This window comes from Microcebus murinus, chromosome 4 (genome assembly GCF_040939455.1).
Source record: "Microcebus murinus isolate Inina chromosome 4, M.murinus_Inina_mat1.0, whole genome shotgun sequence".
Lineage (NCBI taxonomy): Eukaryota > Metazoa > Chordata > Mammalia > Primates > Cheirogaleidae > Microcebus > Microcebus murinus.
This window is the reverse complement of record NC_134107.1, coordinates 20,756,832-20,769,721: the sequence shown is the minus strand read 5'-3', so window position 1 is coordinate 20,769,721 and position 12,890 is coordinate 20,756,832. Positions and strand designations below refer to the sequence as shown.

The window sequence follows — 12,890 nt, the reverse complement described above, 5'->3', positions numbered from 1 at the left end:
TCGTCGGCCGGGCGCGGTGGCTCACGCCTGTAATCCTAGCTCTTGGGAGGCCGAGGCGTGCGGATTGCTCAAGGCCAGGAGTTCAAAACCAGCCTGAGCAAGAGCGAGACCCCGTCTCTACTATAAATAGAAAGAAATTAATTGGCCAACTGATATATATATAAAAAATTAGCCGGGCATGGTGGCACATGCCTGTAGTCCCAGCTACTCGGGAGGCTGAGGCAGAAGGATCGCTGGAGCCCAGGAGTCTGAGGTTGCTGTGAGCTAGGCTGACGCTACGGCACTCACTCTAGCCTGGACAACAAAGCGAGACTCTGTCTCAAAAAAAAAAAAAAAAGATTTGGTCGTATTGGAGGGAAATTTAAAAATAATAATTGAGCCAGGCATGATGCCTATAATCCTAGCACTCTGAGAGGCCCAGGTGGTAGGCCCAGGCCTACCCTTGAAGGTAGGAGTTCCAGACTAGCCTGAGCAAGAGTGAGACCCCATCTCTACTAAAAATAAAAAAAAAAGTTACCTGGGCAACTAAATTTAAAAAACAAATAAATAAAAATAATCATTAAAGTTAAAAATATTCACATCTGTTTATATGAAATTATTCTGGAAGATGCTAATTAATCAATAGTGGATTAGTGGTTGCCAGGGAATGGGCTAAGGGGGTAAATAGGTGTGGGAAGATGGGATTACCCAGGGGCCTGAGAAAACTTTTGGGATGATCATTGTGTTCCATTATCTTCATTGTGGTGGTGGTTTCACAAATATATACATATGTCAAAATGTATTAAAGTGTATATCTTAAATATGTGTGGTTTAGTTAGTATCAATTATACTCAACAAAGCTAGAAAAAATTCCCTGTGGCTGGGTGTGGTGGCTCATACCTGTAATCCTAGCACTCCAGGAGGCCAAGGCAGGAGGATCCCTTGAGCTAAGGAGTTCGAGTCCAGCAAACCTTCAGGAGAGCAAAACCCCCGTCTCTACTAAAAAATACAAAGAAATCAGCCAGGCAAAAAAATAGAAGAAATCAGCGGGGGGTGTGGTGGCACACCGTGGTGGCACACACATGTAGTCCCAGCTACTCAGGAGGCTGAGGCAGGAAGATTGCTTAAGCCCAGGAGATTGAGGTTGCTGTGAACTAGGCTGATGCCACTGCACTCTAGCCTGGGTTACAGAGCGAGACTCTGTCTCAAGAAAAAAAAAAAAATTCCCTGTGACCCCCTTCAAAAGATACTCATATCCTTTGAAACAGCAATTGTATTTCTAGAAATGTTTCCTTCAGAAACACAAGTGGATGAAGTGTATACAAGGGCATTTTCTACAGCATTCTTTCATTCAACCAACTAGTGTTTAGCTAGCTGTATCAGACACTGGAATAGACAATTACAGGCATGAATAAGTCGGGCAGGGCCTCTGCACTCATTCGACTGTATTTATTATTGGTAAAAAAAAGTAGAAGTTACCCAGCTATCTATCAATAGGGAACTGGTTAAAGAAATGATGGTGGCCAGGCACAGTGGCTCACACCTGTAATCCTAGCACGCTGGGAGGCTGAGGCGGGAAGATTGTTTGAGCTCAGCCTGAGCAAGAGCAAGACCCTGTCTCTACTAAAAAAAAAAAAAAAAAAAGGTAGAAAGAAATTAGCTGGACAACTAAAAAAATATATAGAAAAAATTAGCCAGGCATGGTGGTGCAACAGAGTTAGACTTGTCTCAAAAAGAAAATAATAATTCAAATGTCCATCAACTGATAAATGGAGAAACAAAATGTGCTATATCCATACAATGGAATATTATTTGGCAATAAAAATAAATATTTAATATTTATAAAAATAAATACTATATTTTTTAGTCCTCATAAACGCTACAACATGAATGAAACTTGAAAATAGTTTAAGCTGGATACAAAGGTCATATATTGTATAATTCCATTTATTAATATTTAAACTGTCCCCAAAATGCAATTCTATATAGACAGAAAGTAGATTAGGGCTGGGGGCGTGGGAAGAAATGTTGAGTGACTGCTAATGGGTATAGGGTTTCTTTTTAGGGCAATGAAAATGTTCTAAAATTAACTGTGGGCTGGGGCGATGGCTCACACCTGTAATCCTAGCACTCTGGGAGGCTGAGGAGGGCAGATTCCTCAAGGTCAGGAGTTCGAAACCAGCCTGAGCAAGAGCGAGACCCCCCGTCTCTACTATAAATAGAAATTAATTGGCCAACTAATATATACATAGAAAAAATTAGCCAAGCATGGTGGCACATGCCTGTAGTCCCAGCTACTTGGGAGTCTGAGGCAGGAGGATTGCTTGAGCCTAGGAGTTTGAGGTTGCTGTGAGCTAGGCTGACACCACGGCACTCACTCTAGCCTGGGCAACAAAGCGAGACTCTGTCTCAAAAAAAAATTAATTTAATTAAATTGAATTAAATTAACTGTGGTGATGGTTGCACAACTCAATGTATGTACTAAAAATCATTTAGAATTTGTAGTACATACATTGTACCCCACAGGGGTCTCCCTCTGGCCCAGACTGGAGTGCCGCACAATCATAGCTCACCCAGCGTGGAACTCCTGGGCTCAGGAATCCTCCCACCCCTGCCTCTCAAGTAGCTGGGACTACAGGTGTGCCCTGCCACTCCCTGGCTTATAAATTGTTTTTAAGGGTATACATGGGAATGAAAATGGAGGAAAAAATAAATGTATTTGAGGAGGTATTATGAGTGATAAGTAAATTTTAACTTTTCTGGGAAGCATGCTTTAAAATTTGTTTTAAAGGAATAAGAAAAATAAGTCCTACTTTTCTGTATTTTCCAGTTGTTATGAGTTCGTATTACTTTTTTTTTTTTTTTTTTTTTTTGAGACAGAGTCTCGCTTTGTTGCCCAGGCTAGAGTAGGTGCCATGGTGTCAGCCTAGCTCACAGCAACCTCAAACTCCTGGGCTCGAGTGATCCTCCTGCCTCAGCCTCCCAAGTAGCTGGGACTACAGGCATGCGCCACCATGCCCGGCTAATTTTTTCTCTCTCTCTATATATATATACATATATATATATATATATATTAGTTGGCCAGTTAATTTCTTTCTGTTTTTTTTTTTTTTTTTTTTTTTTTTGAGACAGAGTCTCACTTTGTTGTCCAGGCTAGAGTGAGTGCCGTGGCATCAGCCTAGCTCACAGCAACCTCAAACTCCTGGGCTCGAGTGATCCTTCTGCCTCAGGCTCCCGAGTAGCTGGGACTACAGGCATGCACCACCATGCCCGGCTAATTTTTTTTTATATATATATCAGTTGGCCAATTAATTTCTTTCTATTTATAGTAGAGACGGGGTCTTGCTCTTGCTCAGGCTGGTTTTGAACTCCTGACCTTGAGCAATCCGCCCGCCTCGGCCTCCCAAGAGCTAGGATTACAGGCGTGAGCCACAGCGCCCGGCCTCTTTCTGTTTTTATTAGAAACAGGGTCTCATTCTTGCTCAGTCTGGTTTTGAACTCCTGACCTCGAGCAATCCGCCTGCCTCGGCCTTCCAGAGTGCTAGGATTACAGGCATGTGCCACCATGCCTGGCTAATTTTTTCTACATATATATATATATATATATATTAGTTGTCCAGTTAATTTCTTTCTGTTTTTATTAGAGACAGGGTCTCATTCTTGCTCAGTCTGGTTTTGAACTCCTGACCTCGAGCAATCCGCCTGCCTCGGCCTCCCAGAGTGCTAGGATTACCGGCGTGAGCCACCGCGCCCGCCCGTATTACTTTTAAAAGGAGAAAATAAACCTTCTCAAAAAGCACCGGGCCGGGCGTGGTGGCTCACGCCTGTAATCCTAGCACTCTGGGAGGCCGAGGCGGGCGGATTGCTCAAGGTCAGGAGTTCAAAACCAGCCTGAGTGAGACCCCCCCCCCTCTCTACCATAAAAATAGAAAGAAATTAATTGGCCAACTAATATATATAATATAAAAATCAGCCGGGCATGGTGGCTCGTGCCTATAGTCCCAGCTACTCAGGAGGCTGAGGCAGGAGGATCGCTTGAGCCCAGGAGTTTGAGGTTGCTGTGAGCTAGGCTGACGCCACGGCACTCACTCTAGCCTAGGCAAGAAAGCGAGACTCTGTCTCAAAAAAAAAAAAAAAAAAGCACCGGATGCCCATTTCAGACAACTAGTGAAATGTAAATAATCAGCATTACAACCATTCCTTACCTCTTTGTGGGTTTTATATTTGAGCTTTTGATAACATTTTATTAATGTATATTAATATATATATTCCCGTTTTTTCATATTATGTATATACTGCTGTTTGGTAAGGAGGACTGAGCTATTATATATTGAGACTGGGGAGGGGAGTGGGAAGGAGACATCAGCCCAGGTGCCCTGTTCGCCTAGATACGCCCTCTGACACCAGGCAGCTCTTCTACTGGAAAGCTCAAAGCCACTTCACTCTCCCCTTCACTGCCACAGAGTCTCATCCTAGTCTTGTCCCCCTTTGTCGGGGGATGGAGGGGTGGGAGGCGGAGGGGCAGGGTGGTGGTGGTGTCACATCCTCATCTAGGGTCACTGCCCGTCCTTCTGGCCGGGAGTTGGGGAGACTGTCCCCTCCTGCCTTGGCAGAGTCATAGTTCCACATGCGGGTGTCATGCCCCCCTTCACCTAGGAACCTGGGATCACAGCCCCTTCCCTCAGGGGAGGGGCGTCAGTAGCCACAGGCTGGGGTCCCAGTTTCACACGCGGCGGGTTCACAGGCCTCCAGCCCAGGACGTGCTCTCCCTGGGCCTGTTCCCAGTTTCCCGCCCAGGAGTCCCAGGGACCTCCCCTGAGGTCGGCGGCCCCTCCTCCGGAGCCATGGTGTCCAGGCCAGGAGGCTCTGCGCCCGCGCAGACCGCGGCGCCTTCGCGGGAGGCCTCGGGCAGCTCGCAGCCCTGGTCCTCGTCCTCGTTGCCCTGCCAGCTCTGCTCGCGGCCGCAGACCGCGAGCCCGGGGGCGGACGCGTCGGCGCTGTGCCAGGCCGTGGGTGGGGGGGACGGCATGGCGGCCGCCGCGTGGCTGCAGGCCGGCCTGGTCCGGGTGCTCTTCTACCCGACGCTGCTCTACACGTTGCTCCGCGGGAAGATGCCCGGCCGGGCGCACCGCGCCTGGTACCACCGCATCGACTCCACAGTGCTGCTGGGCGCGCTGCCGTTGCGGAACATGACGCGCCAGGTGAGCCGGGCCGGGAGGCCGGGCCCAGCGCCGCAGCCGGGGAGCCAGGCCGGGGCCTCCACGCCCGCCCCGCCGGGCTGCTGGGGTCTCCGCCGTCCTTGCTGAGTCCCCTCTTTGCCTCGGCAGCTGGTACAGGACGAGAACGTGCACGGGGTGATCACCATGAACGAGGAGTATGAGACAAGGTTCCTGTGCAACTCCTCAGAGGTGAGGTGCCCGGGCCGCGGTGGAAGGGCGGGACCTGCAGGCAGGAGCTGGGGCAGGGGCGCCCTCCAGCCTCGGCCTCACCCTGGGCCTGGGACAGCTAGGGAAGTCGGGGGAGGAGGGGACCATTCCCTGAGACAGGTGTCCTAGGCTTTTTTGCCTCCTCAGGAGGAGGGCCTGGGCCTCTAAGCTTAAATGGCTGCAGCTGGAGGTAGAGCAGAAACTATGCAGGACATTTAAAAGTACAAAGTTGACAAAATCTGATTAAATCCTTTGTGCACAAAGGATTTTGTGCACAAATGTATTCTTAAATTCAGTAACTAAAATAAAAAGGCAACTTTGCTGGATCTTGCTGATTTTATTTATTCATTCATTCAACACTTACTGAACACTAAGTATGAGTAAGGCAGTTATGCATTCAAGATGAAGGCCCTGCCAATTATAATAGGCATCCCCTCTCCCTCTCTACCCAGCCCCCTAACGGGATCATAAAACTATCCACTGAAAAATTGTAAAGGGTTCATTTGACTATGATTTGGGAGGATTTTTATTCATATGTTAGAGATCATGGTAGAAATCCAAAGGACTTGCATAACAAAGTTCAGGCTTAAAACAATTTTCATTGAACGTGAATGTTTGTGGAACCTTTCACAATGGTTATTATTAATGGAAGATGTTGCCCTATCTTTATAGTGTTTGACATGTATTAGTACTAAGCAATTATCTTTCTCATTTATGGTACTGATATAGCCTGATGAGTAAGCTGGTATTTTAACCCATAGATTTTTGACAAGAGATGGGGATCTCACTATGTTGCCCAGGCTGCACTCACACTCCTGGGCTCAAAGGATCCTCCCACCTCAGCCCCTGCCCCCAATAGCTGACACTACAACCGTGTACCACCATGCCCTGCCCCACTTTAACCTTAAGATTTTTTTAAATCTTAAAAATATTTGTTTCCATTGTATGTGTATATCAAAAAAAAAATATATATTTGTGATTCACATTTAAACTGTATTAATTAACCATGGCATACATTTTTAAAGAATAGTTAACAGTTGCTTGGATTTCCCAAAATACTTTGCCACAAGGCAAAAATGTTATTACCTAAAATAGGAAATGTTCACTAGGGTGGTCAGTCTTGTAGAGCAAGGGGAGTCCAAAACTACTGGGCAACTATAGAAAATGCTTGGTCTGTAGGAGTGAGGCACTGACATTTGTAAGATGCAGCCATATCATCCTATTAGTCTAAAGAAATCTCAAGGCAGTGGTTCTCACATTTTAATATGCCTAAGAAGTATCTGGCAATCTTGCTAAAATAGCAGATTCCTACGCACAATCCCCAGAGATTCTGATTCAGGAACTTAAGGGTGCAGCCCAGGAATATGAGTATTTAGGTTTTTCTGGTGCAGTTTAAGCATAAACTACATGCTGTAAAATTCTTTCCTTTTTGTTAATTTCATGAGCAGTATTAAATATTGACCTTCATTCAGAGTCATAAAATCTCTGGTACTTATTAAGAGATCAATAACAAGAGTAGCTAGAGTGTATCTGAAGTCTTAAAGCAAAAATATCATTTTCCAGTTTGCCAAAGGCCTTATTTCTCCTATGACTTCACCTTTTTTTTTTTTTTTTATTTTGATTTTTTTTTTTTAATTATATTTTATTTTGGCATATTATGGGGGTACAGATTTTAAGGTTTCAATAAATGCCCATTTCCCCCCCTCCCCCCAGACTTCACCTTTTTAAGAGATAATATTGCACTAATAAAGGTAGATGCATTAAAAATAACCCTATTTTCTTTTCAAATTTAAAAAATATTATTTTTGTAGACAGGGTCTCACTATGTTACCCAAGCTGGTGTAAAACTCCTGGCCTTAATGGATCCTCCCATGTCAGCCTCCCATAATGCTGGGATTATAGGATAACCCTATTTTCTACCATGCACTCCCTTAAAAAAAAAGTGGAGACTTCTCAGCTGGGCTCCATGGCTCACAGTCTGTAATTCTAGCACTTTGGGAGGCTGAGGCAGGAGGATCGCTCGAGTTCAAGACCAGCCTGAGCAAGGGCAAGACCCCTGTCTCTAAAAATATATATATATAGAAAAATTAGCCAGGTGTGGTGGCACACACCTATAGTCCCAGCTACTTGGGAGGCTGAAGCAGAAGGATCCCTTAAGCCCAGGAATTGGAGGTTGCAGTGAGCTATGATGCCACTGTACTCTAGCCTGGGTTACAGTGATCCTGTCTCAAAGAAACAAACAAACAAAACCTGAGAGAGACTTCTGGACAGGGAAATAGAAAGCCCTGGCAAAATATAATACCCCCAACCCTCCAGATGGATCACTGCACAGGTGCCACGGTTATATAAAAACATAGTTATGAGGCCAGGCTTGGTGGCTCACGCCTGTAATCCTAGCACTCTGGGAGGTCGAGGCGGGCGGATTGCTCGAGGTCAGGAGTTCAATACCAGCCTGAGCAAGAATGAGACCCGTCTCTACTATAAATAGAAAGAAATTAATTGGCCAATTAATATATATAGAAAAAATTAGCCAGGCATGATGGTGCATGCTGTAGTCCCAGCTACTTGGGAGGCTGAAGCAGCAGGATTGCTTGAGCCCAGGAGTTTGAGGTTGCTGTGAGCTAGGCTGATGCCAGAGCACTCACTCTAGCCTGGGCAACAAAGCGAGACTCTGTCTCAAAAAAAAAAAAAAAAAAATAGTTATGCAACTTTTGCAGCTGAATTTTTTGCAGCTGAAAATTATACAGCTAATATTTTGCAGCTAAAGGTTCTAGTACCCAAACTATACCTTAAAAACACTTTAAATCTTAGACATAATTCTAAATCAGCAGTAGCATAGCTGTTGTTTCAAAGACCAACCATGTTGACCAGCCATTTTAAAGGCATTTCTGTAAGAAGGTTCTTTTTTAGAAAACAGAAAACAATATATTCCCATTGTAGTAAACTGTGAAACTTGTTATTTTGCTCCCTCTTGGGAGCCTCTTGTCATCCCACCCCCATCAGGTTTTTTCCATTCTCTTTTTTATGCTGGTGGACCTGGTTCCAGGATTGGAAGAAAGTAGGAGTTGAGCAGCTGCGGCTCAGCACATTAGACATGATTGGGATCCCCACCTTGGCCAACCTCCAGAAAGGAGTCCAGTTTGCTCTCCACTACCAGTCGCTGGGCCAGTGTGTCTACGTGCATTGTAAGGCTGGGCGCTCCAGGAGTGCCACTATGGTGGCAGCATATCTGATTCAGGTAGGAAAGGTCTTTCTGGACTGGCCCTATTTATAGCATATTTCCAAAATTTCAATAGCATGGCCTATTATTGGCCTTCCTTATTGGAAGGAACAATAGACTCAATTTCAGGCTGCTGGTAGGTGGTGTGGTATTGTGGAAAGCACGTGAACTTTGTGGATAGGTTCATCTCTGGCTCTGCCACCTTGCAGCTGGGATAGATAAAAGTGGCTTCTCCTCTCTGATGCTGTTTCCTCAAATGAATTAGGAAGCTTAATTGAGAAAGTACATCAAGCACTGGGCTACAGCAGGCACTCAAAAAAAATGGACTTGCAAAGGATGTCCGACTCCAGCAAAAGGCTAAAAACACCTGTTATAAATAGCATGTCAGGAAATCTAGTACTAGAGATAATAGTGCTGATCACTTTCAGCTCTATAGTACTCAGGTTTCTTCAAGTATTTTAGAGTATAAGTTCTGGAAATTAGTTTCTAGAAACAGAAGATCTAAACTGAATTTTGTCTGGGAAGCCGAGGTGGGTGGATCACTCAAGGTCAGGAGTTTGAAACCAGCCTGAGTGAGACCCTGTCTCTACTATAAATAGAAAGAAATTAATTGGCTAACTAAAAATATATAGAAAAAATTAGCTGGGCATGGTGGTGCATGCCTGTAGTCCCAGCTACCCAGGAGGTTGAGGCAGGAGGATCGCTCGAGCCCCTGAATTTGAGGTTGCTGTGAGCTAGGCTGATGCCACAGCACTCTAGCCCGGGCAAAAAAGTGAGACTCTGTCTAAAAAAAATAAATATAAATAAAATAAGTAAACTGAATTTTGCCCATCAATTTGTTTTGATTGGCAGGTAGGATGCTTTAAAAAATATTTCGAAGCTGGCCAGGAGCGGTGGCTCATGCCTGTAATCCTAGCACTCTGGGAGGCCCAGGCGGGCAGATTGCTTGAGGTCAGGAGTTCGAAACCAGCCTGAGCAAGAGCGAGACCCCATCTCTACTATAAATAGAAAGAAACTAATTGGCTAACTAATATATATAGAAAAAATTAGCCAGGCATGGTGGCGCATGCCTGTAGTCCCAGCTACTCAGGAGGCTGAGGCAGCAGGATTGCTTGAGCCCAGGAGTCTGAGGTTGCTGTGAGCTAGGCTGACGCCATGGCACTCACTCTAGCCTGGGCAACAAAGCTAGACTCTGTCTCAAAAAAAAAAAAAATCGAAGCAAATATCCTGTAGTCCTTCATCATTCCCTGTTGTCTTCTACCCTCCTAGCTTGACTCATTTTAGTAACCTGCCTGACCCCTGAATTTTCTAAGTCATGTGAATAGTTAAGCCTCGACTTGATTGTGTTACTGTGGACACTGGTAAGCCTCTCACTGAACAATACTAAAGCTTTGGTCATAAGGACTCTTTGCTGGAAGCCAAGTCTCAGAAGAGCATTTTTGTGCCAAGAGTTGGACCAGCCAACTAGAAACCTGTTTTCTTGGTTCTGTTGAGGTTTTGTTTTTGTTTTTTTTTTTTTGAGATGGAGCAAGCAAGCTTTGGTCTGTTTCCTTGGGTAGAGCGCAACCTCCAACTCCTGGGCACAAGTGATCTTCCTGCCTTAGCCTTGAAAGTAGTTGGGACTACAAGCACGTGCCATCACACCCAGCTAATTTTTCTATTTTTTGCAGAGAGAGGGTCTTCAGGGTCTTGTTTTTGCTCAGGCTGGTCTTGAACTCCTGACTTCAATCCTCCCACCTTGGCCTTCCAGAGCGGTAGGATTACAGGTCTGAGCCACCCCCACCCAGCCAATTCTGTTGAGTTCTAAACCAATGAGTAGCCTTAAGACACAGATAACCCTCCTAGTTAAATTAAAAAGTACTCTTGTTTTTCCAGCATGGTGATGAGTTACATAAAAATATCTACCATATACTCTTTCCTAGAAATACTTCTAACCAAAAGCCCACCTCAGCACACTGAGGCCTAGGGCCTTAAGCAGTCTGGAACTCAGGATGTCAGCGGCATATGTGCAACCTTTTTTCTCCAGGGTTTGGTAGAGCAAAAATTGTGCAGAAAGACTGACTTGTCCTCCTGGCCTGGTGCATAGTATTATGGAGTCCCACTTTAACTGTGGTTAAAGTGCTCTCCCATTTATAACAGTTTTTTAATGCCTCCCAAAATAGAGTTTTGAAAGAAATGAAATTCTCAGAGTCCTTTAGCACCTGCCCAGAGGTCTAGGACACCTTAACACCTGCTCCTTTCTTTGTGTGCTGATTTTCCAACCCTGTACTTCAGGTGCACAACTGGAGTCCAGAAGAGGCTGTAAGAGCCATCACCGAGATCCGGTCACACATCCACATCAGACCTGGTCAGTTGGATGTTTTAAAAGAATTCCACAAGATTACTGTAGGGGCAGCCAAGGATGACTCACGTGACACATCAAAGACATGAATTAAGTGGATTAGAAAGAACTCAAAGTGACGTGAATCCCTTGGTCAGGAAAAAGAAGAAGGAAGACATCCCTGCTTGATACAAAATAAAAAAGTTTAATGGGACCTAAGGGCCTTAGGTCCAAACTTGACATATCAGAAATGTTCTAAGTAATAGGTAATTTTGCTTCCTCTGCCTTGTTTCATTTTTCTGAATTAACACCATTGTATAGCCAGAGAGGAAGAGATTTAGCATAACTTGTATTTACAGGGTAGAGAATAGACATGGGATATCTTATTTTCTCCGATAGGGCCAAGGAATTATTAATTTTAACAAAAATTATTGTGTACCTAATATTGTACCTGATGTTATATAGCACCATAACTCAAAGACATGAAACACTAGAAAAAAGAGAGAAGAAATATTCAGGTCTGGCTCTTTGCCACTGTCAGAAATCCCAGTTTCTAGCTGGGCACGGTGGCTCATGCCTGTAATCCTAGCACTCTGGGAGGCTGAGGCGGGAGGATCCTTTGAGCTCAGGAGTTCCAGACCAGCCTAAGCAAGAGCAAGACCAAGACCCTATCTCTACCAAAAATAGAAAAAATTACCCAGGCGTGGTGGCAGATTCCTGTAGTCCCAGCTACTTGGGAGGCTGAGGCAGGAGGATTGCATGAACCCAGGAGTTTGAGGTTGCTGTGAGCTAGGCTGATGCCACTGCACTCTAGCCCAGGCAACAGAGTGAGACTCTGTCTCAAAAAAAAAGAAAAAATTCCCAATTTCAGCTGGGTGTGATGGCTCACACCTATAATCCCAGCACTTTGGGAGGCCAAGGCGAGAGGATTCCTTAAGGCCAGCCTGGGCAACAAAGTGAGACCTTATCTCCATTTTTTTTAGAGACAGGGTCTCACTCTGTTGACCAGGCTAGAGTGCTGTGGCCTCAGCCTAGCGTACAGCAACCTCAAACTCCTGAGTTCAAGCGATCCTCCTGCCTCAGCCTCCCAAGTAGCTGGGACTACAGGCATGCTCCACCACACCCGGGTAATTATATATATATATATATATATATATATATATATATATATATATATATACACACCCCACACACATATTTTTAGTTGTCCAGCTAATTTCTATGTTTTTTAGAGATGGAGTCTTGCTCTTGCTGGTCTCAAACTCTTGAGCTCAAATGATCCTCTTGCCTGAGCTTCCCAGAGTGCTAAGATTACAGGTGTGAGCTACCACGCCTGGCCCTGTTTCCATTTTTAAAAATTTAAAAACTTAGGCAGGTAGTGGCCTGTGTCTATAGTCCCAGCTATGCAGGAAGATCACCTGAGCTCTGGAGTTTAAAGCTGCAGTCAGTGATGATCATGCCACTGTACTCCAGTATGGGTGACAGACCCTGTCTCTTAAAAAAAAAAAAATCCCAATTTCACTGGCCCTGTGGGGCTCCCTTCACACTTTTTTTTTTTTGAGACAGAGTCTTGCTTTGTTGCCCAGGCTAGAGTGAGTGCCATGGCGTCAGCCTAGCTCACAGCAACCTCAAACTCCTGGGCTCAAGCAATCCTGCTGCCTCAGGGACTACAGGCATGCGCCACCATGCCTGGCTAATTTTTTCTGTATGTATCAGTTGGCCAATTAATTTCTTTCTATTTATAGTAGACACGGGGTCTCGCTCTTGCTCAGGCTGGTTTCGCACTCCTGACCTTGAGCAATCCACCCGCCTCGGCCTCCCAGAGTGCTAGGATTACAGGCGTGAGCCACCGCGCCCGGCCTCCCTTCACACTTTTAAAAATGTGATCCTATACGTAGAAAAGCAAGCACGGGTTGCAATTAGGACTGCTGCTGACTCAGAAATG

At 45.1% G+C, this 12,890-nt stretch overlaps 1 protein-coding gene across 2 annotated transcripts; it reads left to right on the top strand.

Moving 5' to 3' along the window:
* The first annotated feature begins 4,800 nt into the window (after positions 1-4,800).
* Positions 4,801-11,185, top strand: PTPMT1 (protein tyrosine phosphatase mitochondrial 1). Of its 2 annotated transcripts, XM_012788676.3 has the most exons (4): positions 4,801-5,180; positions 5,307-5,387; positions 8,452-8,643; positions 10,900-11,185. In XM_012788676.3, exons 1-4 carry the CDS (start codon positions 4,824-4,826, stop codon positions 11,053-11,055), a joined length of 786 nt encoding a protein of 261 aa, XP_012644130.1. In that variant the 5' UTR covers positions 4,801-4,823; the 3' UTR covers positions 11,056-11,185. The 2 variants fall into 2 exon arrangements, with proteins under 2 accessions (XP_012644130.1, XP_075857990.1); XM_076001875.1 differs by lacking the exon at positions 8,452-8,643.
* The last annotated feature ends 1,705 nt before the right edge of the window (positions 11,186-12,890 follow it).

What these genes read in the sequence shown, in the direction of transcription:
- PTPMT1 (XM_012788676.3), top strand. Translation starts at nt 4,824, where the DNA reads ATGGTGTCCAGGCCAGGAGGCTCTGCGCCCGCGCAGACCGCGGCGCCT. An exon ending in TGCGGAACATGACGCGCCAG is followed by an intron (nt 5,181 to 5,306) that starts GTGAGCCGGGCC and finishes TTGCCTCGGCAG; the next exon opens with CTGGTACAGGACGAGAACGT. An exon ending in TCCTGTGCAACTCCTCAGAG is followed by an intron (nt 5,388 to 8,451) that starts GTGAGGTGCCCG and finishes ACCTGGTTCCAG; the next exon opens with GATTGGAAGAAAGTAGGAGT.